General features: G+C 44.1%; 1 protein-coding gene across 1 annotated transcript; it reads right to left on the minus strand.

Annotated features, from left to right (window-relative positions):
* On the minus strand, positions 1-26,729 carry SLC22A15 (solute carrier family 22 member 15). The gene is made up of 12 exons (XM_083481830.1): positions 26,508-26,729; positions 22,983-23,195; positions 20,802-20,934; positions 19,162-19,326; positions 18,309-18,438; positions 14,740-14,955; positions 13,109-13,249; positions 11,741-11,826; positions 11,044-11,164; positions 9,102-9,174; positions 6,484-6,672; positions 1-5,432 (listed from the first exon to the last, which is right to left on the minus strand). Exons 1-12 carry the CDS (start codon positions 26,592-26,594, stop codon positions 5,349-5,351), a joined length of 1,638 nt encoding a protein of 545 aa, XP_083337956.1. The 5' UTR covers positions 26,595-26,729; the 3' UTR covers positions 1-5,348.

Here is a 26,729-nt window from a genome sequence, read left to right on the forward strand (position 1 = left end):
TTGCAGATGGCCTTATTTTATTGAGGTTTTGGAAGTGGGAAAAGAGGGAAAAGGCACAAAGTAAGTCAAACACACGTTACACAGTTTGTGCAAATCAAAGGCAGTTTTACAGCTTTCCAATACAGGAAAATATCTTAAACCCTCAGGCTACAAGCCAAATCCTACACAAGTAAAATTGTCCTAAGGAGTTTACATAGGTATGTAAAATTATAATCACACAGTTTTCAAAGATCATTAACATTTCCAGTGGGGCAAAGGTTTCCCTAGTGAATTTCTGTTTTAATTCTACTATATACTGTTATTATATGGGGCTGAAGCCAAATGATGCGAATAAATATTTTCAGGCAAGAGTGTCGCCTTTCTGAGAGATCAGAAGCTGACTTGAAAACGGGATTGCTGCTCATGGTGTTAATTTTTGTCTCTGGGTCAAAAACCTGTTGAATGCAATGGAATAATGTATGTAAGGTTCTTTGGAAACAAAGCTCTCATAGATTGCATTCAACTTTCTTAAACTTTGTCTACACCCTGCCTCTTAGTCTTTAAAATTCAGCAATTAATCTGGCAAATGTGAGCATGGGGAGATGGCGAAACAAAACAAAAACACATCTGAACCAAGAGCATACTCAACTGCGACACAAACATATTTAAAAGGACAGGACTAGCATGTATAGGAATGCAGTACCTAGGAAGTTACACCTTTACCATTATAGAACAAGACAATGATTTTAGCAACACACAAAATACATTTGATAGCAAGAGTCTCTTTTCACATGTGTTAAGAAGTGTACATGCCCATATATTTCCTGTATTCAGTGCCCCAAATTCTGTGTTACGAAACATAACAGCATTTACCGTTCATAAAAGCACCTTCAGGATAAAATCTCTGCACTGGCTCCACAGACATCTTTGAATGAGTTACAATTAACATTTCTGAAGTGGAAAGAAGGAGAAGTTCCAACAAAAGAAGAATGGATTTGAAAGTTATTGGACTATGCCGAGATGGTGAAGTTGACAGCAAAAATAAAGAGATCAAAAAGATGAAATTTTTGTCACAGAGTGGTGATTCTTTTTGGACTATTTAAGAAAAATTACAGTCAAATGAAATTGCGAGCAGGATTTGAATTCCAGGCAAGGGAAGGAGAAGAAATAAATTATTGTAATGCAAGTTACAATATAACGGAAAATAAATGGTAGATATGGCAGCAGATAAAGGATTACAATAGGAGCAACACGGACGTAAGGATGGGAAGTCAAAACGTAAGAAATTATTATATTGAATGTGAACTGAACAATGTCAAATTTTGTATAAAAAAACTAATAAAACATTTTTTAAAAACAATTAAAATCTCTAAATAGCTTATCATTTAGGGTTAAGAATGGCAAGCTCCGGCGAAGTACAGTAGCTGCAGACTGAATCTGATCCCACCAGTCAATCTGATCCTACCCAGTCAAGCCCTTTCATCTGTTGGCAAGGCGTCTTGTTTTGTTTTTTAAGTGCAGTACCATTTGTGTGACAAAACAGCAACTGATAGCATTTAATGCATCAAGTTCCTTAAATTGGTCCCTAAAATATATATACATTTGGGGTAACTTGAAGAAGCTATGCGCTCCTAAATGACTTTGCCCTTTAGCCACGTACTGAACATGCCCCCAAAGGAGCAAATTTATCAGTGACCGATTAAAGCGGACATTCCAGGGATTGATTTGGCTGTAACCAGTTTGAGCTTCGCCTCAAGAGCCAGCTCTGCACCTTGCTCTTCCAGTCAACTATCCTGCTCCAGATTTGGCTAACATCAAGCCGTGCCTATATTAGATATCCACACAATAAAAATGTACCTTTTTCGAGATCTCGACATTTATTTCTTTGGCTAGGTGCTATCTGCAAAGTAATAAATCCTTCCAGAGACATTAAAGTGCTTATGAGAAAAAACAAACCTTCTCATTCCTCCCAGAGATTTCTCACCTTGAGGACTGGTTCATATATACAGTGGGACTGCAGTCATCAGAACTCCATTCAATGGGACTCTACAACAGTTTACCTGTATCAGGGCTTATGAAGTCCTAAACATTGTGTACAGTTTCATTTTTTAAGCAAGAGAAATCAAAGTTCATTTTCTTATGTTAGATTTAATGAATTGGAACAGCCGTCTAAAAATAGTTAGGCTAGGAGAAGACACAGGTGAATAGGCTTCGGAAGTGGTCCTCCCATTCAGATGATGAAAGCAGCTGTGTTCCAGTAAGTTTCTCATATACAGTACTTTATTGCTTTGTAACAATGCCTCCAATGAAAAGGTTTAATGTCATCCAAAAGTGCTCCTCTCAAGACACTCAAAGCGAGGAAAGGGAGCACATACTCTTGTTTGGCCTGAGCGTGCTCCTTTCTACTAAGGCTTTCCTTCCTGGGCTTTGAAAAACTAACAGAAAACTACCCACCTGCAAGTGGCCTGCCTTCTTCCGTCAAGACATTCCTTCCTGGCTTCCAGGCAAGGCATTCCATTTCCACTGTGCCAGATCATTTACTAATCCAGGTGTGTGTGTGTGCGTACACACACACACGTGAATTTAGTATTTAAAGGTGTATTATATGGCAACACAAGCATTATCTTCAACTACTAAATGAAGCAAAGAAAACGATCATTTGAGGATTTCAAAGTGCTCAATAGTAGCGTCACTGCATCACTGTTCATGATTTACCCATTTTAAAGGGTTTTTATATACTGGACCTGTTTTAGGCTCCCACTAACTTCTTTAAGCAGACTGTCTGTTTGAACTGATGAGGAAAGGTCAAAGGACAAACCAGTTAAAAGAGGACCTGCACACAAGAAGGAAAACCTACAAATCCAGATTTTTATTTGAACCTGCAAAAGCATTTCCCCTTACAGTGCAATTCTACGCACACTTACCAAGGTGTGTCCCTCTAATTTTTACCCCTAGTAAGCATGCAGGCTTCCAAGTTCTCTCCTTTCTGGTGTAGTCTGACCCTAGCACTCACTGCACTCTTAATGCAGCTTGTCTTAATGAAAAGACAAAAGTTTCCAAGCACTTGGGGCCTTCGAAGCAGGATAGCACCACTTTTCAATTTCAGGAGGAGGGATTTTCTGAAAGACACTACAACCTCATAGCAGTTTCTTGCTCTGACTGAGCTTCTGACCCTGAAAAACAGGGACAACTTTCATAAGCCTTTCTACTTCTCCAACAACATTCCCCCCCCCCCGTCTCCCCTGCCCTCCTGCATTTGTTAGGAGCAAATGGCTTTGAACGAACCGAAGCCCATCAGCTACAGAAGGGGTGGGAGGGAGGAGAGCTGTGTTGTGCTCACTGCCTGCTACTTCTCCCTGTCCTTACAGTGTGTTTGCATATTGGGAGGAATATAAAGCTCGGAAATAGACCTCCCCACTAAAAGGAAACTATGATGAAAAACGCTAATGTATCAAATATTTTGAGCAAAAGGAAAGTGGAATGCGTTGCTGCTGTTCACTTGTCAATAGGTGCCCATGAAACACATACAAGCTCAGCCTGGCCTTCGTAACTGGAGCTAAGTCCTAAGCAAGAGCACTGCTTTCTCAACAGACGCCAGGAAAATGTGCTTCTCCCGAAACCAAAAGGCTACCTGGGAAAAACAAAATGCTATCAGATCTCCTGCGACTTGAGTCAAAAGTGAAACAACCAAACATCAAGTCCCTGCCCAGGAACATGAATATTTTAGACACAAAATGTAGTAGAAAAATGCCTTCTAGTCTGTGAGTCTGGATTGATTAAAAAGAAGTTGATCCTGTGAAGACTAGTCCCTTTATAAAGTGGAGCATGAGCTTCAGTTAGTCTTGGACAAACCTGCCAGCACAGGTAGGCCTCCTACTGCTGTCTTAGTTTTGGTAAAAACAATTTGGAGCAACTACCGTGGTTGGAAAAGATCTCCTAACCTAGACCATGTCTTCCAGTTTTCTGCCTCAAGACAGGAAGCCAAAGAAGTATCTAAAGCACCAAGAACTGCTGGCCCAGAGGCCATTGACCATTGTTACCTAGTTAGTGTTAGGCACAGATCTGTTTCAAATGTGGAGCTCGGTTCAAAACGGAAGCTCTCAGATCTTCCCCAAGTTGAGAGAGGCAGCGATACCTGCTTCGTATCTAGGTGCAATCTTGAATCCGTTAAGACTGAACCCACTGAACACGATGACTGCAGGAGCAGCAGGAAACCTTTCCATGGAGCCACAACCGCCCTTGTCTTGCAGTCACAGGTGGTGACTGGAAAAGCTTTCAGGAGCTCCCATCTCAAGTCTCTTCTCTCCCATTTAAATACAGGAGGGGAAAGGGAGCCGGTGTATCAATATGCTTGAAGCACGAAGGAAATGGCACTGAGTGGATTATTGTGCAGCTGAAGTTGCTCCTTTCTAAAGGGGAGGAAGAAATGTCTAGCGCTACACACAGCCGCACACTTCTGAAAAAGGAAAAGCTTCCTTGTAAACACGGAGCTGTAGTCCCTTGACAAGTAGAAACCAAACACAGATTGAATCCAAATTAGCAACACCTGCTAGACTTCCCTTCCATTTAACCAGCAAGAAGCAATTGCTCCTACTGTTTTGTAAGGCAAGGGTAAGCCCAAAGCAGAATGAGTTATCTCACCTTGATGACTCCTTCACCAAAGGTATACATGACAAATGGCACTGGAATATCCAAAAGAGGCAACATAACAGGTCAACAAAGGCAAGTTAAAATAAAAACTTTAAAAATGAAGTTGTGAATCCACCACTACTGTGATTCGGTCGCCTTTTAAATCAGTTGGTCTGTATTACAGGTCTCTGCAGTCTTGCTCTGTTATATAGAACCATGCCTGATCCCCTTTCTGCATTACCCCAAGATTAAAATCACACACAATGCAGAACCACCAGGAATTGCATTGACAGCAAAATTGCCACATCTTGCAGTACTTCACATTTCCCCCACTAAATAGTTAACAATGCCTCTCCACAATCAAGTTTCACCAGGGTAGCATAAAATCCAAGCTTAACAAACAGACCACTTCCAAGAAGTCAAGGGAAAAACCTGCAATAGATGCAGAAGAGAGCTGGCTAAACGTTGGGGCTGAGGATTCACAAGTGCTGTCAGACAATGCATATTCTGCAAATGCCTTGTCTATAAATCAGGAGCAGTCTACATCTGCCAGAGCTGTCACTGACAAGCAGTCATCCTATTTGCAAGAGCTGTCAACGGTGTCCTACTTTTCTCCTAAAAGCAGACACAATAGTATGGTTCTTCTGCTCACTGATTGCTCCTGGCTTTTAGGTTTGTTCAGATAAAGATGGCTGGATAATTCATAAAGGACACAGCATTTAACAGAAGTGTTTTATCCATCACTTGATCATTTGAGTCTCTTCATCAGCATCATAGAACTCTTCATCTTCACTTCCACTCCCAGCTGAACTATCGTGGTCAGACTAGAAGGAAAATAAGATTCTGATATCAGAGGTATCCTTCACCAAGTTTCGAGTAAAATGTTTCAGATGATTAATCTCAGTCTTGCAAGACTATTCACTAGGTCATTTTCAGTTTCCACCAGGCCTTTATAACCCAGCTTCAACCCAAACCTCCATATGGGATAATACTAAAGTGGATAATACTAAAGTCCCCCACCCCCAATCAAGGCGTGTATAAATCTTACGAAATAAAGAAATAAAGCATAGTGAGTGTTTTCAAAACTCTATAAAGAACATTAAAATGTCATTACTATCGCTGCAAACAGGACAACCTGGGCAACACGATTATGGCACCTTTGAGGCTCGCCTCTTATAATCAAGAATAAGAAGTCACTGACTTTTACAAAGCACAGAGCAGGCAAGTGACTGCATTTCTTCCCGAACTGGCTATCACTTTGTACTCTTAAGTCAAGGGAGAGAGGTGCTCAACCTATCTGGCACCACTGATTTCCCCTTCCAAAACTTCCACAGCTATGATCGACAATAACATGACAGCCAAACCCTGCTGCCAGTCAATTTTGCTTCCTTCATCGCTGACAGAGGGCTTTGGGCTCGACCTTTCTGTTTCTTGTTGCTGAGTAGGACAGGACATTTGTAGACACAATAAGCATGCCAGAATACTGTTCCTACATGGTGGCTGTTCCCCTTCCTCTAGGAAATGCTGTCTTCACATGTTCAACAGCATGAAGGCCTCCTGTTGTTTCTCTCCAACTCAATATTCTTTTGTGGGGGCCGATGAGAAGAATGAATAGGTAACAGTTGCGATCCTTTGAAATAAAGGAGGAAGCAGGCTCTGATCTAAAGCTGGCCGCCAGAGAGAAAGTGGCTATTTGTCTGGGATGTAGTCATTTGCCTAGCAGTTAACATATCTAAAAGGCACAACTAAATATTTAATATCTTCTCCTTAGAGCCCATCTGCAGTGGCAGACACTACATTACCCTAAAGAAGCTGGGACTTCCTATTCAACTTGACAGCTTTTGTAACAGGAGGGGAACTGGCAAAGATTCATACCCGTGAGCTTTCCATTGTTTGCAGCGAAACAGCTTCATCTCCTAGCCGCCGATATGAGCAAACCTGTAGATCAGATATTGTCTCCAGCAGGGGGCTATTTAGGGTTTCTGGCAATAACAGACTCAGAAGACCAGCGAACAAGCCCGCCACGCCAAACACAATATATGGCAGAGACCCTTGCACAGATTTCTGTAAAAAAAGAAAAGAAAAGAAAGAAGAAAGATAACAAACAGCAGCAGTAGTAGCTAGGGCTCAAATATGTTCATGTTAATCATGAAATGATGGTGCAAGGACATAACAGCTATTCAATCTTCTTTCAGCTGTTCTGCACTGGCAAAGCACACGTTGGGCCAGTTACAGGCTGCAACTGCAGCGAAACAACCACACACAACAGGATGAGAATTTGCAGCGACCCACTAGAGGAGTCACATCTTCAACACATCTACTGGTCATGTGAAAAAGGTGAAGGACCCCTGACAGTTAAGTCCAGTCGCAGACGACTCTGGGGTTGCAGCGCTCATCTCGCTTTACAGGCCGAGGGAGCTGGCGTTTGTCCGCAGACAATTTTTCCGGGTCATGTGGTCAGCATGACTAAGCCGCTTCTGGTGCAATGGAGCACCGACACCAGAGCAGCGCACAGAAACACCATTTACCTTCCCGCCGGAGCAGTACCTATTTATCTACTTGCATTTTTGGGTGTGCTTTCGAACTGCTAGGTTAACAGGAGTTGGGACAGAGCAACGGGAGCTCACCCTGTCGCGGGGATTCAAACCACCGACCTTCTGATCGGCAAGCCCAAAAGGCTCAGTGGTTTAGACCACAGCGCCACCTGCGTCCCTATTGGTCATGTGAACTGACCCCAAATTATGCATGCAGAGACCACAAAAATTGGGTAGTGCAAGAGCACAGTTACAAAAACAGTCTGGAGAGAGGGATAGTATGGAAGAGAGGGGAGACAGAAGAACCAGACCCAGACATCTATGCCCTAGCCACACCTGTCAGGGTCAAGGGTGGAAGGAACAGAACAACTCTCATGACAGACTATTACAAAAACTCACTGAAGGAGCTCTGGCTTCCACTCTCCTCTCACAAATATGAACAGGGAGAGCTGCCAACGAGAGGCAGTAGAACAGTCAATGAAGCAGCCACATTGGGGAGGGTGCAGGGCTCCACTGAGAGAGCACACACTCTCACCAATATTTCCGGTTTTAAAAGATCTCAGATGGCAACATTCTTGAAGAGCTGCTGGCAAGCACAGCAGGGAGAACTTGACTAAATAGGCCGATGGACTGAGCCTTCACAAGGTGGCTTCGTTCATCTATTTTCAACAGGTCCACCAGCTGCAGCTGGCCCACCTGAATGCTTAGGCACCTCTGCATTGCCTTTTCCCTCCCCCATCCCTTTCTCTCACACACCTCTTTATTCACAGGAAACTACCGTATTTTTCGCCCCATAAGACGCACCGGCCCATAAGACGCACCTAGATTTGGGGGGGGGGGAATAAAGGAAAAAAATTTTATTTCCCCCCCAGGTGCGCTGCGCTACACCAGGAGCTTGGGGCGTGCGGAGGTCAGCGCGCCCCAAGCTTCTGCGTGCCGGCAAGGTCTCCGCTAGCGTGGGAGAGCCGGGCGCCTCTCCCAGGGCTAGCGGACTCCTGCGCTAATCCAGAAGCTTGGGGCAAGCTGAGGTCAGCGCGCCCCAAGCTTCTGCGTGCCGCCAAGCAGTCCGCTAGCCCTGGGAGAGCCGCGGGGCTCTCCCAGGGCTAGCGGATCGCTGCGCTATACCAGGAGCTTGGGGCGTGCTGAGCTCAGTGCGCCCCAAGCTTCTAGGTGCGCGCAAGCAGTCCGCTGCCGCCCCAAGCCTGGCGCACCCGGCAGGAGGTCCCACCGGGTGCGCGAGGCTTGGGGCGGCAGCGGACTGCTTGCGCGCACCTAGAAGCTAGCAGTCCGCTGCCGCCCCAAGCCTGGCGCACCCGGTGGGACCTCCTGCCGGGTGCGCCAGGCTTGGGGCGGCAGCGGACTGCTAGCTTCTAGGTGCGCGCAAGCAGTCCGCTGCCGCCCCAAGCCTCGCGCACCCCCTGCCAGGTGCGCCAGGCTTGGGGCGGCATCGGACTGCTTGCGCGCACCTAGAAGCTAGCAGTCCGCTGCCGCCCCAAGCCTGGCGCACCCGGTGGGACCTCCTGCGGGTGCGCCAGGCTTGGGGCGGCAGCGGACTGCTAGCTTCTAGGTGCGCGCAAGCAGTCCGCTGCCGCCCCAAGCCTCGCGCACCCGGTGGGACCTCCTGCCGAGGGCGCGAGGCTTGCAGGCATTCGCCCCATAAGACGCACCCCCGATTTCCTCTTCATTTTTGGAGAGGAAAAAGTGCGTCTTATGGGGCGAAAAATACGGTATCACTACAGCTTTATCATGTGCAAGGGGAATCTAGGACTCTTCAAAGTTGCATCAGCCAGCAAAAGTCGTGTCTACCCCAAAGCCAACTGTCCCACACACCTGGCAATTTTCAAGAATTCTGAACATTAGAGTCAAAGCCAAATTGAACCCACGCAAAATGTACTTTGCATTTTGCTACTGTCCAGTTGGGGGAAGGCGTGGGTAAGAGAAGGAAAAATTGGTACAAACCAAAGACGGAACAAAAGGAGCGATGATCCCACCAATTCGGGAGAACATGGAGCAGGCTCCCATTCCAACATTCCTGCGGGAAATAAAAGAGTTACATTTACAGGAAGCATTTTTCCTTAAGTAATGTAGGCTTAGGACTAAGCTTTCAAGTCCTGAAGAGTACCTGCAGGTTGCTGAAAATATCTATTTAATAAGCCTGACAATGCTCAGCAATGTGGCCTTAGGTGGTTCTCTATGAGGCTACATAGCCCTCCTCACCCCTATTATTGTGGTACATTTCAATGGTGAGTGCTTTAGGCAACTTGTAAAGACATTACTTAGTCAAGCATTTGCTTAACTGACTGGAGGCAATGGTCTGTCACTCTTGTGGTGCTATGATGTACTTTTGATTTATTGCTGTGGTTTAGTTTTTTTATATTGTATTATTATGTATTACCAATTTTTACATCCTGCTCTGGGATAATTTTAATGAAGACTGGGCTATAAATCACCTAAATAAATATATATATTATTGACTGAGGTGGATTCAAGGGAGGCTGGAGGAGAAATAGAATGAATTATTTTGTGCAGGGGTAGAATGCTGCCTGTTTTCTAATGAAAAATCTGTTCAACCTCCTGGCAGAGAAATTCTGCTCTGCCTGAATCCTTTGCCTCTGAAGACGGTGCCTAGCACAGAAAATGGTGCGCAGAATGCCTCCCCCTTCCACATCAGTTACTCCCAAGTCTCCACATATGGGAGATAAGCATCATTCTCCTTTGAATGCTGCTGAGCTCTCCAGAAGTTTTGCATGAGTTCTGCACGTTCCCGGGCATGGAAGGACTCAAAAGTAGACTTGATAAGAGATACACCCCTGATGGCAGCAGGAATTGGCTTCCCAGTACAGTGGAAGCTGAAGCAGCTCCGCCTGGCCTGGAGCAGAATGAATGAGTTTGCAGTGGAAGCTGCCGGTGGACGGCTCAGCCACAGAACTGGAAGGCGGCTTTTTTGCTTAAGGCTGTTTGACCCGTGGGACACGCTGTGTCCTCCTCCTCTTTTTTTAACAGCTCCTGCTTCTTGTGTGACCAACTGAGCCACAAGCAAAAAAGAAGCCATTTTCTTAAAAAAGGAGAAGGCAGTAAAACAGGAGGAGAAAGTAGTTTGTCACTTTTTAAGGAAGAACAGCCAATGTTAAAATGAGGGGGGAAACTGAGTTCTAAGAGAGGTGGAACAGAAGCTCAGTCCCAGGCAAAGGCAAAGGAACATCCTTGGGAGAAGCCTAGAGGGCAGGATACAGCACAGAGAGTTGGTCACATGTTTCTTTGCCTTCCTGGGTAGCAGAAGGGCTTAACACATTACGTTCTGAATGCCTTCTTAATCCCAGAGAAACAACAAACTCCTTTACTATTTCTGTATGGACTCCTTGGACTAAATATTGGACTCGGCCAATAAAGCGAGATGAGCGCCGCAACCCCAGAGTCGGTCACGACTGGACCTAATGGTCAGGGGTACCTTTACCTTTACCAGGAACAATCCAGACTGGACAAGCCAGACTGGATTGCTTAACTTAAATGATTATAACGAATCCATCAACTTGCTTCCAGCAATGTGCAAGGGAAGGTGCGCTGCTCCTTGCTCACTAGCATGAGTGAGGAGGGATAATATTCAATCAGTATATCCTCTCCTACTTTCCTCAACATTCCCACAAAAGGAAACTCTCATTCAAGTGGATTTCTTTAGCTAAACAGGGAAGTTCACATTTAAATTTTGCATTTGGGAATGGGGAATAGTCGAATTCTCACCTGCAAGCCCCTCAGGGAAAGGACCTGCAGTTATAGAGAGATACTGCAACCCACCCTAAAAAGAAGGACCTATGAATTTCAACTGAACGGTGCCTCCCAAGAAGAAGGAAAGTCAGGTGGTCTCATACAGACCACAGAAGCCACCAAACTGAACCTGTCTTACCTGATCACTGTAGGATAAAGTTCTGATGTGTAGATGTAGACAATGTTAAATGCTGCACTGATTGTCAGTTTTCCCAGTAAAGACAACGAGCGGCTGTTTACAATGGCAAACACTCCTGTAGCTGTTGGGGGAGAAAGGCAAAGCTTGTAAAGATGCTGTAGTAAGCAAGGATGGCCTTTTGGCTTTAGGCTGAAAGTTGACCCCCCCCTCCGCCCCCCTGCTAGGCAACAGGAAAACCAGCCTGTTCCCATTTTATCAAAGAAGGAGGAGTTTCAGGGAGCTTGTTTGACAGAAGGCTCACTCTGGTCAAACGGCCACCTGGCCTTGTACTGGGGAACTAAGAGAAGCGCCATTTAATGTTGTGTTCACAGAAGGGGAACGGTTCCCTTCATGGTGTCCAACTATGACACCATGAAGAGAAGAGACCCAGTGAACATGACCAAGTCTTCTGCTGCGGGCTCAAAAGGAGACACTCTTAGAGAGGCTGGACTTGGGAATTAGATGGGTTACATTTTTAACTACTTCTCAAGCTTCTAAGGTCAGTTATTTATTGTGTGTCTGGTTCCAGCTGCCCAAGGCAAAACTCTCCATATGAGCAGCTGGAGATTGCTGCTCCCCTACAGATTTGAGAAAGGCTTCACTGCAAGATGTTGGCCTCCCGCAGTCTGCTCCATAGTTAAAAGAACAACACTTTTACCTTTCTTTTCTGGAAGAAACATGACAATAAGAGAGGCCAGTCCTCCCAGGAACAAAAAGGCTGCAAGCGTCCGTTTACGGCCAAACCTGAAGAACCGGAAAGACAGAGAACAATGAAAATGCACAGCAAGTTGAAAACAAGCTCCCTTTACATCCAGGGCTTCAGTGCAGGAAGCCTATTACTCTTCAGTCAACAAAGTTATTCCAGATTTTTGAAGAGAAGCAGAGATAAAAACAAATATCTCTTAGAATGTCAAAATCATCTCAGGCACCTACTACCCAAATTCCTAATTACCACTTGTCACCATCATCATCAACAACAAAAACTTTAAAAGGAGTCACCAGGAAAGAAAATTGAACTAGGTTTTCTTATTAGGTTTTGTTTTGTTTAGGTCTTAACTTGAAACACACACTACGGGTGTTAAATTAGGAGAGCAAACCGAGGAAGACTTGTGCTGTCACCAATTACTATTGTTGGGAGTCATCATAAACCTACTAGATCTCCTAGATTCCATTCCCTTTGGGGCCCATTTATCGTAATTCCTCTGTACCTGTGCATGAACGCTTCATGAGATACACTACTTCATGCACCATCATGTCAGGTTATCACATCATGTGCCACATAATGCCAAGTGATGTGAAACACCATGTCATGTCACATCGTGAGATTCATCGTGATGCCAGGTCTTGCAATATACCTCATGTGACGAGACACACCACACCACCACCTCAAGAGATATATGCATGCCACATTCACAATATTTCAGTCTTTAAAGTGCTACAAAACTCTTTGTAGTGTTTCCTGCAATGGACTAACAAGGCTACACTTCCGGAGCTTGACAAAAAAAGTTTTTCATGCACGTTGCATTCCCACATGTATTGGTTTAATTTTTTATGCCCAGTATCTTTTATGCCAGTATCTTCTTATTCACCTTTCCTTGGGGATCAATCTCAATTATTTTCAAATGAAGAAATACAAGCACCTCCCACACTAGAGGAAAATAGTATAGCATTGCTTCCTGCAGAAGAACCGATTCAGGCTAAGCAGCACACACAGCAATGAAACTGATAATCATGAGAAAGATGACCAGGCTAGAGGGCTGATTACATGAATAACGTCTACCTAGGAGAAGGGGCATACGTGCGCAGACCCGCAGAAGAGGGAATCTCTTGAGACGATTCCTTGCCTCCCCCTTCCTCTGGACGGGACAGGATCTTTCGAGATCTCTTCCTGCCACCTGCTTTTTCTAATTCTCTCCTTTCCCCCTTCTCACCAGGAAGTATCCACAACCTCACCCACTGCTGCTGCCACTCAAAAGAAAGAAAGAAAGAGGTAAAAAAGAAATTTATCTAGCATTCCAACACTCACCATTTTTTGCCAATCAAGTAGATGCAGAGAGGGTATGCTGGAATCTCTACTAGCCCCGAAAGAGCCAGGTTGGCATAGACACTGCCACCCAGGTCCCCCACATTGAGAGTAAGGCCGTAATAAACCAAGCTGCATACGAACCTGTAGCAAGGAAAAAGAAAGAGATGTAAAATGCAAAGTTGCTTCTTCTAGTTTTCTGCCTATAGAGTAGCTGTAACCTTGAACTCAGAGAAGGATGTTATGCTTTAGGTATGGAACTTATTGACTGGGGCTTCTCAATATTTATTTATTTTTATTTATACCCTGCCCTTCCCGGCCAAGACCGGGCTCAGGGAGGCTAACATCAGGTATGAAAACAATTGATTAAAATACAACTTAAAAACAAGATTAAAATACTACTTAAAATGCAGCCTCATTTCAGTAGAAGCCCAGATCAAAAACTGTTTGGGGGAGGAAACATCAAATCTTCACCAAGGCCAACTATCCAGACTGGTCCTACATGGGCCAGAAAAGCCAGGGAAGTCCCCAGAAGGAAAAGGAAAGAGGGGGAGGGTATGAGGCTGGTTCCAAGCCAAGGCCAGGTGGAACAACTCTGTCTTACAGGCCCTGCAGAAAGAAATCAGATCCCGCAGGGCCCTGGTCTCATGAGACAGAGAGTTCCACCAGGCCGGGGCCAGTGTTGAAAAGGCCCTGGCTCTGGTTGAGGCTCATCTGACTTCCTCAGGGCCTGGGACCTCTATGGTGTTGCTATTTATGGACCTTAAGGTCCTCCGTGGGGCATACCAGGAGAGGCAGTCCCGTAGGTACGAGAGTCCTAGGCCGCAAAGGGCTTTAAAGGTCAAGCATAATATCAGCATAACAAATGCATGATCAGGGCAATATAAATATGAATTACATTTTGGCATTGGGTATATAAAGCATTTCCAGGCAGGGTATTTTATTTTTTTTTTAGATTATCAGGTCCACTGAATCAGCACCCAGGGACCCTTGAGCGATCCCTGCTAGTCTAAATGACAGGCTTGAAAATAGCAGACCAGTGCAGCTAAAAGTCCAGAAAAAGCACACACCCTGGCACCTGCCTCCTTCGGTCTTCTCCAGTTGCCTTCCATGGGGGAAACTGCTTTCTTTACAAGCACCTAAAGCCAACCTTTCCATTCAGATCACTGAACCTCCATGTCTTATTTCTTTCATTAAACAAAACCAAAAAAGGTTCTGCTTTGATCCAGACAACATAAACCACATTTGTACATGTCAGTGGTCTTCCAGCTATTTAACAAAGAGACATTACTCAAACTGTCTTGTAAGATTCGTATTAAAATGTCAAGCCACATGGAAAATGTGCTTACAAAATGATTTTTACTCTACCATTCAAGGACCACTTGGTCTTTGTGTAATTATGTACTAAAATAATCCCACAGGCTCCGATCTTCGATATTCTAGTTTTTTTTGTTCTTGTAAAAAATATTTAAAAGCATAAAACTCCAAATGGGTTTTGCAGCCTGTTTTTTAAAAAAAAGAGTTTGGGGCTGTAACATATTTTCTCCCAGAAAGACAGAACATGCCTATCTTGTTGTATTTGAACAGTACAGTAGTAGCAATTTCAAAATCAGATCAAAAGATAGCGTAAGTACCAGATGAACATCATGATCAGAGTACGTCCCAAAAGGATCTTGTACCGGAACAGGTCCAGGATGCTACTGGTCTCTTTATAACTCCGTTCAGTAGGGAGCTTAAGTGAAAAAGTGCACTTTGGTTTGCGGTTCCTCTTTGCAATGAGGTAGAGGGAATCTTCCGCTTCGCTCAGCCGTCCTTGGGAATACAACCAACGAGGGGATTCAGGAATGAATCTACAAAGAACAAAAAGAGAGAAAACATTCCGCAGATGGCGTTAGAGTCGTTTTACTACTCAATATTGGCATTTCTGGTAAAAAGGAAAAAAGGACATTCATTAACAAGTTTTATACGGCAAATAGACTTCAATCTTTGCTGCTTTGCACAGGGATAAACAAGACCAGTTTTGTAGGACTGCAGCTCACAACTATGCACTGAATGCAGCCATGTCAAGCTGATTTAGGAAAATTCTGAATGTGCAAAGGTAAACTTAATACAGAACTTGAAAAAGCAGTGTGAAAGCAGTGGTATGGAAAAGTACTGAGAATAGCACTTGACACTGACACAGTTCATCTCCCTATTATTCAAAATATGCATATTTTGTAATAACAATACAAATAATAAATTATCATCGTCATAACATTCTGTAATGAACATGTATTTTTATTTTAAAATTGTAGATCACATATATCAACATTCTCAGTCAGATGCTAAGATTCCTTGCTTCCCTTTTATTATCAGTGGTATTTGGCCATAGATAGACTGAACAAAATATATCCTTCAGTTCAGGACAAGAGTTGGAGATATAGTGTGTCACAAGTGGATTTTTCATATATTTTGGAGTTGCACAACAATTCAGGTATATTGGAACACAATTTTAATGTCATTTCAGAAGTATTAGAATATCAGATAACAATAAAGTTTTTGGATTATTAGGTAAGTTATTTAAAGGATGTAATTCTTGAAGACAATATGGAAGTAACAGTAAATGTATTATTTGCAGCAAAGACAAATATTGCAAAAGTCAGGGGGGGGGGCTCAGTTCCTTCCATTTCAGAATGTGTCAAAAATATCTGGGATGTTTTGGTGTTATCTGTCAGCATACTACATAAGAGAGGCAACACTATATATATATTTTTAGAGTGCTAGGTAATGGTGATTGTGTTTTACAACAAGTTTCAGTAGAATATGCATATGTACAATTTATTTACATTATTGTAAAACGATTATTATTTTATTATACCTTTAGATTTAAAAGAGATTACTTCTTTCCTTTTTCAAGTATTTCTTTATTTCATAACCTATTATGAATATTTCGACCTACTTAAAGTAGCTACGAATTAAACTATGCTTGTAATTACTTCTATCTGCAGTAGAGCCTGAGCCTCTTTAATCCCAGGGTCACGGGTTCGAGCCCCGCATTGGGTGAGAGATTCCTGCACTGCAGGGGGTTGGACTAGATGACCCCCATTGCCCCTTCCAACTCTACAATTCTATTATTTAATTCAGTCTGCAACCCTCTGCACACTTACCTTGGAGGAAACCCTGTTGAACATAGTAGAACTTATTTCTGAGTAAGTGTGTACAAAATTGCACTGTATTGAAATCCTTAAAACTAGTAGCATGGTCTTCGAAATGATTAATCGCATAATTATTTGGGAAATACATTCTCCCTGAACCTTTAATTTGTCAAGCTACTCTGCACCCAATGAGACTAGAAACATTTTTGAAGAAGAAATTACGACATTTCAGATAGAGTCTGGATTGCACAGATGTATCTAGGGAAAGGCCTTCACATTGTTTGTGTTTAGCAATCAGACTGCTGCTATTTTTTGAAGATTATAGGTGCCTATGGACTTCTATCCACTGTGCTATCACAAGCAAGGGAGCAACTTCAATTCACCAGGTATGAATTGCCTAAAGCCTCCTGCAATCCACCAAATAATGCTATGTAAAATAAAGGAAAACCACAATGGGCAAATGTAAAACCTGGGTCTTGTACTAGGAACCACATTGCGCTCAAAGATTATGCATTGCTTGACCATGCTCTATCCTGCCACCAGCGTGTGACTGAATGGCGGATGTGCACTAGCACCCCCCAAAAACAGACTTGGGCTTCTCCAAATAAAGTCACTGGAGCCTTATTGAAATCATCCATTTTTCATTGCTGCTTGAAGTTTTCAATTTGTACAAGACAAGCATGGGAAACACTTCCAGCCCGTAGGGCAAATTAGGCTGATGGAGGTCCTAATTTGGCCCACGAAGCCATTTCCCCCAAGCCACGCCCACATGTCATCAGGTGTGGGGCAGCCACAGGTAAAGATGCCTTTGCAAAGGAACAGTGAGGGGCCTTCAAGTGCACTCCCTGTGCCTTTTAAATTTGGTGTCAAATGCAAACCCAACTGGAATCAGCCTCCCACATCCATCATCAGGGCCCATGGAGGAACTTCCCCACCTGGTCAGGTAATTTCATATGTAACACCGATGCAACCAAGACCGTTTGCTAAATACATCCAGTCACTCACTCTCTGTCTCCCTCACACATGTGCCCTTTCAACTGAGCTCTAAAAAAAAAAGGAATTTACTTTCAACAAGGAAAAGTCAGTTTTGGTGGACATATACTTCCTACATCAATCAAGCACCTTCCCTACCACCCAAAATTCTAGAGCAGTTTTGCAACTGATTTTCAAACTTTTTCTCCTCATTTGAATGAATAAGCAAATTTATATGCATCATCCAAAAAAAAAAAAAGGTGAAAGAAATAAGCAACTTGCTAGAAGCATGAGAGAGGCAAGACTGAAGGCTGATGCAATGCTCAACTTAATGTATGTGTCTGTATATTACAGTTGTCAATGCTAGTTTATAATGCCTCTTGCAAACGCTCTTCAAATCCTACGTCTGTCTTCAACCTAACAGGTGTTTGCCTCTATGTAACTGAAAGCCTACCTCTAAAGCAGCGGCTACAGATGACATTAGGGGAAAGAAGTCTGAAGCTTACAGCTTATGAAATCTTGGGACAGGTGGCAACTAACTTGGATGATCAGAACTTTCTGCCAAGTATATCAGAACATAAAGGAAGGAAGACCAAGCAGGAAAAAGCCACACAATGGCACTTAAAATGGTGGGAATCTGGCAAGGCAGCAACACTTCAGAGACAGATTTAGGGAGCAGAGGGGATAAAACTAACAAGACAAAAGGTGATGCTGTGGCACAAGGCCAAGGTCAACCCTATGCTGTGTGAACAGGAGCAGTGCTGGCACAATTCTGTAGTATTCCTTTTCCCTTTAGCACTGCTAAAACCACACCCTGAATCTGTGTGTTCAGTTCTGGGGAGCCCACGTCAAGACAGACACTGAAGAGGAGTCTAAGGACTGTTAAGATGAAAGAGTTTAGAAATATCCTATGAGAAGAGGGTAAGTCTATGTCCAGGCTTAGAGAAAGTAGGTTCAGGGAAAGTAGAAATCAAACAGCTTAAAATACTTTAAAGGGGTGCAAGAAAGAGAGATAACTACTACTTCTATTCAGCGATAAGTGATTTTCACACCTTTTCATGAACATCACCAGAACAATTTTAAGGTAGGTAACTTACAGAGACAGGAGGAAGACTACTGTTCCCTCCAGGTTAACCACAACTGCTAGTATTCTCCAGGAGCGAATGAGATATCCTAACAAAGCATACTGGGCAATTCCCACAGCAAAGAAGAGGCCACCAACTGATCCTAACATAAGGCAGACAGGGAAAAAAGAGTTATTGACCATTTAATGATGTTTGCTAACACAAAACAGACAGGCAAAGAAGGCTACCTGAAGAAAGATGCAAAGATAAAGATAATTTAAGATGGAAAGAGAAGACAAATTATGCTGCAACCTGTTCTTAAAATCACTATTTGTGAGGTCTTCCTAAAAACAAAAACAAAAAAGGTCAACAACTTTGCGGGTGAAATGGCATGAGCAGAACTGGACTGAGAATTTTAGGCAGTGTGACATGTGATATATTAGGTATGTTATCCTCATCCTACAGAGGCTAAAGTTTGTGCTAGTATTTTAAATGTGTAAGAATCAGAATGCTTAGCATTTTGCAACAGAAAATTTGCAGAGCTTTGTGGCTGAAGGATCAATCGTATGCATACAGGGAACATAAACTACTTCACACGTTACAGTTGGAGGATACACCATGACCATCAAATGCAAGCTATTTTTTTTTTTTACCCTGTCTACAAACTGATGGAAGCAAGAGCAAGTCTCAGCTTCCAACAAAAGCATGTGTGCACATGGTAATCAATCAATCAATTAATCAATGGCTGGATGCATACAGATTACCTGGATGTGCCTGTCAATCTCATAATGTATAAAGCAGTTCTCAAACATGAATTAAAATTTGGATTTGCTGCCAGAATTTTTTTTAAGCTTTTAATATCAAGATCAGTAATTAAATGTTGTACCTGCCAAAGCCCAATAAGCAGTGCCCACACATTCGTTCAGGAGGACAAAAGCCACTAATGACATCCCACCATTCATTACTCCCACCAAGAAGCGAGAGACTGCAAAGAACTCGTACGAAGGGGAGAATCCATTAGCAACAGCAAACAAAATGTCAAGGCCAAAACCTGGAAGGCAAACAAAAATTTCCTTCAGAACATCTCCCAAGAAGTAAATGGTGGTGGTTGTTTTTGCTCCTTTTCCCAAAGTTATCCACTGTGGACACAGCGCAATATTTTAATGCAGTTCTGCTTGGTTGCTCAAGAAAGCACATGTAGTGTTTGTTAATGAAAAATATAGCTGACCGTATCTTACACAAAAGTTCTCTACATATGATAGGATACGCTGTCTGGTTCGCTTTATGGATAAGACACACCTGATGGAGGGAATCATGTTTTACAATTATCCTCTCTCTTTTTGAAAATCAGCAGTCCCATATATTTAAATGGATTCCAATTCTGTAATGAATAGTGCATATGATTATCCCATTTTAATAGCCAGCTGCTATCAGGCTTTCCTAGTGGCCATTTTAAAGGCAATTATTTACCTTGGGCTTGCCAGGGCTTTAGGAGCTGGCAGCAACAGCCAAAATATCTGAGCCAGGGTGAGGAATGTTGCCATCTTGTCCCCACAGTCCTTTTTGCTGCTTGGGGGCTGCTAAGGAGAGAAAGATGGAGCAGCTGAGGCAACTCTTAAGATCAGCAGCTTGCCTCTTGTAACTGTCACCTGCTGTTAGATGTTCCTGGTGCCAGGGTGTGTGTTATACCAAAAGAGAACTGGTAACTATGTTTGTGAGCCTTCAGTTAGAGAGGATGAACTAATCCCATGTTATCGTTTAAATTTCTTGGATCCATGTGTGAGTAAGAAGGCAAGGCACAAATATTTTAGATAACAAATAAATATCCAGAATATTTGTGTAACAGGAATTTAGCTGTTTTATTTGCTTCCGACAAGTAGGTTAGAATCATAGGGCTGCAAGTATATGGACAGCTTTGCAGTTTCTCTTCACAATGCAGATCAGACTGAGCCACAAAAGAAACTGCAACAAAATCCTGCAGATCACCACGACTATCTGGAGTTCTTGAAGTAAGAAGCACACATTGCTGGAAGAGAAAAGCAGCACAGTGCAAAGCACCACAAGGTCACTAGCCAATTTGACACAAGGGAGAATCCCCCAAAATCCAAATGGGACAATTGGGCCCCAATTAAAACCCATTCATGGATTCTTTTCACACGAAATTGAAAAAACTCTTATTATCAGCCCATACTCCCTGCTCTCTCTACAGCAGTCTCCAATGTCCCAGAAGGTGACCAAACCCTACAAATTGTGGAAAGAGAAAGCTACGATGAGATTCCCAATATCTGAAGTGTAGTCTATAGAGTACTCAAATTCACGGCTTTCCTTTAAAATACCTGGACAGAGCAGAGAATACAACTATGCTAAGAAAGACGAAGGGTTTTTCCTTCATCTTTTTCTGATGACAGCTTACCTACAACATCTGTGTATCTGAAGAAGTATGCATGCACACAAAAGCTTATACCAAGAACTAACTTAGTTGGTCTTTAAGGTGCTACAGGAAGGAATTTTTTTATTTTAGCTTACCTACAAGGTAGACTTTCTTCCGTCCAAAACGATCTGAGAGCTGTCCAAAAGTAATCACTCCAACAAACACACCACTGAAGAAAAATGAACTGGCAGCACTGATCTTGTATGATGTGTTGCCAATTAAAAACCACTAGGGGGAGAAAAAAGCAGAGTTAGGCAGAATCCAACAGAAGGGAAGAGCTTCTTTTTGAAATCCATAAATTATCTTTAACATTATCATGCACCTAACAACTAGCACCCGACAAAAAGTTATTTCCTAGTGTAAATAAAAGTACTTTTCTCTCCTTACTGATTTATATCTATAGGTAACATTGCATATTTATTGTCCATGTACCACATACAGAGGCTATACAGGAGTGGCAAAACCTCCGAAGAAAGGCCAATATTGAGATGCTTCAAGTTTAAAATGCATCTCTTAAAAGATCACAGGAGTACAGATTAGGTGTATTTCTGTACAATGGATAAATGGCAGCACTCTGGGGTAGTTGGCAAAAGCATTTCCTGAAGGCATACTCATATTCTGTTGACTTGTTACTGGCTAATATGACAATTCCAGTGTATGAACTTAATCCATTAAGGTGGGGGCTTCTCAATCTTGTTAATAGGACACGTCTTTTGAGAATGAGTATGTTTAGCACCTCCATTGCCAAAACCTGCAAACAGACATGTACTTCGTAATTTAGCTTCAGTGCTGATCTTCTCAGAAACAGTGGTATGTTTCAGCCACAGTTCTTCTTAGAAATTAATACTTCACAAATGCTACAAACCATATCCTTTGAAGTATGGAATGAACTTATGCAATGCTTGTTGTGAAACAGACTTGGTGAGGAAGTAGATTGTGCTACACTCAAGTTACCATTCAAGTATAGCACTGTTCATGAACCCAGTAAAGAAATGATCTTATTCTTCTTTATGGAGTCATAAACTAGTTCCTCCCCTTTAAGCAACACGCACACACACACACACACACAATTTCCAGAGAGGTAGTCATGCTAGGTGTTTTTGTAGGAACAACCTTAAAGGCTAGCACATTTATTACGGTATAAGCTTATATGGACTCCAGTCCACTTCATCAAATGAATTAATCTGGTGGTTTTTAGAAAAGTCTCAGATGCCAATATCCACAGGACTGGGTATGTTCATCTGATCACAGCTAGACAAAATGTTTATGAAAGGATCATAACACTTATTTTTGAAAAATTATAAGAGCTACATTTGGGTAAGGCTTTACTTTGAACCAACTAGAATGTGACAAAAATAGCGAGCAAACGTTTAACTCTTCTTTTGCCTGGACCCTAAGCAAAATGGCAGGGTAGTGGGAGAGGAAGAGATTAATAATGCAGTCCAAAAGGCTGTGGTCTGTAGCAATCTCAATTTGGGAATGCAGGAAATTCATTTGTTTATCACATTTATATCCCACCTTTCCCAAAGAACTCAGTGTTGTATACATAGCTCTATCCACCCATATTTTATCCTCACGACTACCCTGTGAGGTCACCCAGGGAACCTACTACTTGGCTAAGTAGGATTTGAGCCCAGGTTCACAGACTTAATTAGTCTCTCCTAGGTGCAAGACTATAGGGACGCGGGTGGCGCTGTGGGTTAAACCTCAGAGCCTAGGACTTGCCGATCAGGTCGGTGGTTCGAATCCCCGTGACGGGGTGAGCTCCCGTTGCTCGGTCCCTGCTCCTGCCAACCTAGCGGTTCAAAAGCACCTCAAAGTGCAAGTAGATAAATAGGTACCGCTCCAGCAGGAAGGTAAACGGCGTTTCTGTGCGCTGCTCTGGTTCGCCAGAAGCGGCTTAGTCCTGCTGGCCACATGACCCGGAAGCTGTACGCCGGCTCCCTCGGCCAATAAAGCAAGATGAGCGCCGCAACCCCAGAGTCAGTCACGACTGGTCCTAATGGTCAGGGATCCCTTTACCTTTACCAGGTGCAAGACAGAATTTTGGTTGTCCCATATTCTCTGACCTCTTCCTTCCCATTTTGCTCGTGTTGCTCAGCCTGATTAAGAGAGCTGTAAAAAAGCTTGTTCACTGTTTTTGGACAGCTTACTTGGTGCATCTTACATTACTGTAGAATTTGGATATTCTCTCTCTAATGGATCACCTACAATTTTGTAGCAATAATTTAGAAGGTTAAGTGCCAAGATCTCCACAACAATCCTGGCTCAATTACCTCAGAGGCTATTGATGTAAAGTTGCTGCTAAAGTGTATGTGTTTCTGAACTTCACTCCCATTGGCCGTCAGGAGCCACTTCCTAAAAGTTCTTTCTTCGCTAGCCGACTCATTGCTATGGCTTTTATTTGCAGAGGTCCCTTCCAGGTCCCAGTGGTAAGGAGGTGTGGCCCCCACTAGTGCAATGAGGATTGCTTCACTGGCCACATAGAGCTGAAACAATGAGAAGTAGAATCAAAATCAATGCCAGAACAAACAACAACTTCCTGACATTTAAATAACAAATATCCTTGATCATATCTACACAATAGCTCAGAGGTTATTTGCTTTTTAGAACGAGAATTGTCAGTATTTCAGGTTTATCTTTACATATTTCAGCTTTGGAAATGTTTCTCCCACCTTGTCAATTCACAGAAATCCTATGAATGCTCTTTTTGCTTGGCTATGTAACCCCTTTGCAATAAGCATAATTCCAGGGTCCGTCTACACTTCCATTTGTCCTGTGATTTCAAGTCACAGGGCCAAGAGGGGTTTTTATTTGTTCTGCTGCCTTTCTCAGGAAAACCTGCTGTTTTACTGCTAAATTGGAACAAACCCAGTTGATTCTGGTTCCGATTCAACAGTAAACAACAGGTTTTCCTGGGGGAAATAGTGGGGAAAATAAGAACCTCTTGAAATCATGGAACAGAAATGTGGGTAGGCCCCCAGTTTCATCCAAACCAAGAAACAATTGTTAGCAGCTTCAAAACAAGTCCGGATATGAACCCAATTGCAAACTATGGTGAAGAAAGTGTTAAGCGCACACATTCCAGTCCTCTTCTCTAGATACGCATTTGCCAGAGTAATTAATGCATTGCTCCGCTTGCCCCCAGAAATCTGTCCAGTAGAGATATGAAACAGGGGCTTCCTATTCACAGCCCCGCATCTTAGCCTCTGTGCCACTGTACACATATCTGTGAAATTTAGATCATGCCACCTGAAGAACCAATAGTCCCGTTTGCTTATAAGAATTTCTCTAACACTACAACATAAGACCTATTACAGTCGTTAAGAGTCGTCAACAGGCTCTCCCAGCTATCTGCCTATCTCCCATTCCCACCATCCTTCTGAGTAACACCCCTCCCCACCTTCTCACTATATAGAAGGATCTGGCAACTTCTATTTCAGTGTATCTGAAGAAGTGTGCATGCACACGAAAGCTCATACCAAGAACTAACTTAGTTGGTCTTTAAGGTGCTACTGGAAGGAATTTTTTATTTTGACTACAACATAATTCAAAGTTCTTTCATACAAAATAAGTTTTCTCCAAGAAAAACACACACTCGTCGAGATGAGTTATAAGCTAAACAAACTTGTTTCTAGTCAACAAAGATTTTTGTGAGTACACTGAAATAGTACAGACCAGACACAAACTTACAACCTGAACGCGAATTAGGCCTTCTCAGTCATGAGTATCCATGTGGTCTTGGAGAAAGCCAAGATCAGAGTGGAACAATTTCCAGGGATCCATAATTTTTGGCTGGCTAAAACTGTGCTTGGCAGAATGATTCCTCCTCAGGGAAAAATCTCCAGGTCCCACTTTAGGACTGAGAAGGGTGTTGAAGGCTTGCTGACATGGCCGCGAATGGCCGAGCTGCTCCAGGGCACCTACGGCAGCCACCACCTCACTTCCCAGCTACAGAGCCAGCACAGCTGGCAGTCTTTTATTGGTTTGGCTGCTTAGCTGCAGAGCTTAGCTCCACACTCAGTATATGGAGGCTTCCTGGGTACAGCTGTTGGGTTTGGCAAAGCTCAGCCTACAATAGCCACAGCACCTTCAGCTTTCCTCACCCAAGGGGAGGCAGGGAGAAAGGAGAGAGAGAAGGGATCTCTGCACTGCTGGCCAAACCCAATTGTGTGTCTGCAAGGTTGGAGAAAGGCTTGCCGTGGCCAGCAAAAAAAATAGAGGTGCCTGTCTGTTTCCAATTAAAGTTTTGAAGGGCAGTTTCCAATTCACCTTTGGGCTTTGTGTGACAGCCACGAACTACACAGGAACACTCACCCGTTGGCAGAGGAAGAGGAGTGTGGGGGCAGCGCGATACCGGTGGGGTGCCATTGTGGCTGGCCCCCCCCCCCATGCTGGGTGCCATGCCCCCGCAGGTGATGTGCCATGTCTCCAGGACGCGTGCCAGCCCCGCCCCCCGGTGCCAGAGCATGAAGCTCTGCCACTGCACTCACCACCACCAAAGTGGCTCTCCTTGAGGCTATACTGTCCAAGCGCCTGTTGCCCTTAGGGCTACCCATCTACTTGGTGCGGGGCCAGCCTAATACATTTTGGCACCACAGGCAAACCACAAAATAGGACTCACCCCCCCACACACACACACACCAGGAAGAAGGGGTGAGTGAAAATCTACATTAGAGAAAAAGAGGGGGGATCAAATCAACCTCCCCTGAAGGCTGAAATGGGAATCAAAGGCCATTGTTGGAAGGGGGTGCGCTGAATCAAAGCCCAGGACACCCCAGAGAGCAGCCCCCACTATTTATTTATTCCTTACATTTATATATCACCTTTTCCTCCAGGGAGCTCAAGGTGCTGCCCATGGCTCTCCTCCTCCCTGTTTCACCCTCACAACAAACAGTCCTGTGAGGGAAGTTAGGCTGAGACATGGTGACCGGCCCAAGGCCACCCAGCGAGCGTCTTGGCGGAACAGGAGATTCGAACTCGGGTCTCCAAGATCATAGCCCAACACTCTGACCATTTGAGGCTCAGGGGTGGGAGGAGACCAGCAGCACCTCCTTTTCCCCATGAGGCCACGGCAGAGGGGGGCGTTATTGTTGTTGTTGTTATTCCTTGCTAAATTTGCACACCGCCCTTCCTCCAAAGATCACAAGGCAGTTCACAACATAAAAAGACAAAACAAAAACACAGGACACATAATAAAACACAGGCAAAAGCAAGACAAACTAACCACCATCACCCCAGAGGCACATTGAAAAGGCCACAGCAGTCCAAGGTCTGGTTGAAGAGAAACATTTCCACCTGGTGCCTAAAGGTAGGCAAGGAAGATGTCAGGTCAGCCTCCCTGGGGAAAGCATTGGGTGGGGGGGGGGCCACCAAGCAGGCGGCAGGTCCTGGAGGAGCATCTGCACCCCCATCCTCCTTCAGCCCAGACACGGAGGTCCGGCTCCGAGGGCCTTCTGGCAGCTCCTTCCCTGCAGGAAGTGAGGCTACAGAGAACCAGGCAGAGGGCCTTCTCGGTGGTGGCCCCCGCCCTGTGGAAGGCCCTCCCAGAAGATGTCGAGGAAATGAACAACTCTCTGACTTTTAGAAGACACCTGAAGGCAGCCCTGCAGAGGGAAGCTTTTAAGGTCTGGTGTTTTATCGTGTTATAATAATAATAATAATAATAATAATAATAATAATAATAATTACTACTACTACTACGCTGCAACCGTGGCGCCTCGCTGCGTGGCCGGGGGTTGGACTGGATGCCTCTGGAGGTCCCTTTCCCTTCTCGGAGGCTCCCCGTCCCGCTTCCTCACCTGGAGCAGCGCGGCCAGCAAGACGCAGAGCCAGACCTGGAAGGGCCCCATCTGGCCCGCCTGAGCGAAGGCCTCCTCCACGTCCATGGCCGCGGCTCCGGGCGGCGAGGCGTCGGGTCTCCGGGCGGCGAGAGGCGCATCCCGCTGGCCGGCGCCGCGCTGACAGGAGAAGCGCCGCCCGAGGGCGCATGCGCGAAGAGGGGAGCGCGCCCTCCGCCTGGA

This window comes from Podarcis liolepis (assembly GCF_965112155.1).
Source record: "Podarcis liolepis genome assembly, chromosome: 17".
Classification (NCBI taxonomy): domain Eukaryota; kingdom Metazoa; phylum Chordata; class Lepidosauria; order Squamata; family Lacertidae; genus Podarcis; species Podarcis liolepis.

Excerpts from the sequence above, each read along its gene's own strand:
- SLC22A15 (XM_083481830.1), bottom strand. The coding sequence starts at position 26,594 with ATGGACGTGGAGGAGGCCTTCGCTCAGGCGGGCCAGATGGGGCCCTTC. Across the intron at positions 11,165-11,740 it reads GTTTCTTCCAGAAAAGAAAG|CTACAGGAGTGTTTGCCATT; the intron begins GTAAAAGTGTTG and ends CTCCCCCAACAG. Across the intron at positions 9,175-11,043 it reads CTTTATCCTACAGTGATCAG|GAATGTTGGAATGGGAGCCT; the intron begins GTAAGACAGGTT and ends TATTTCCCGCAG.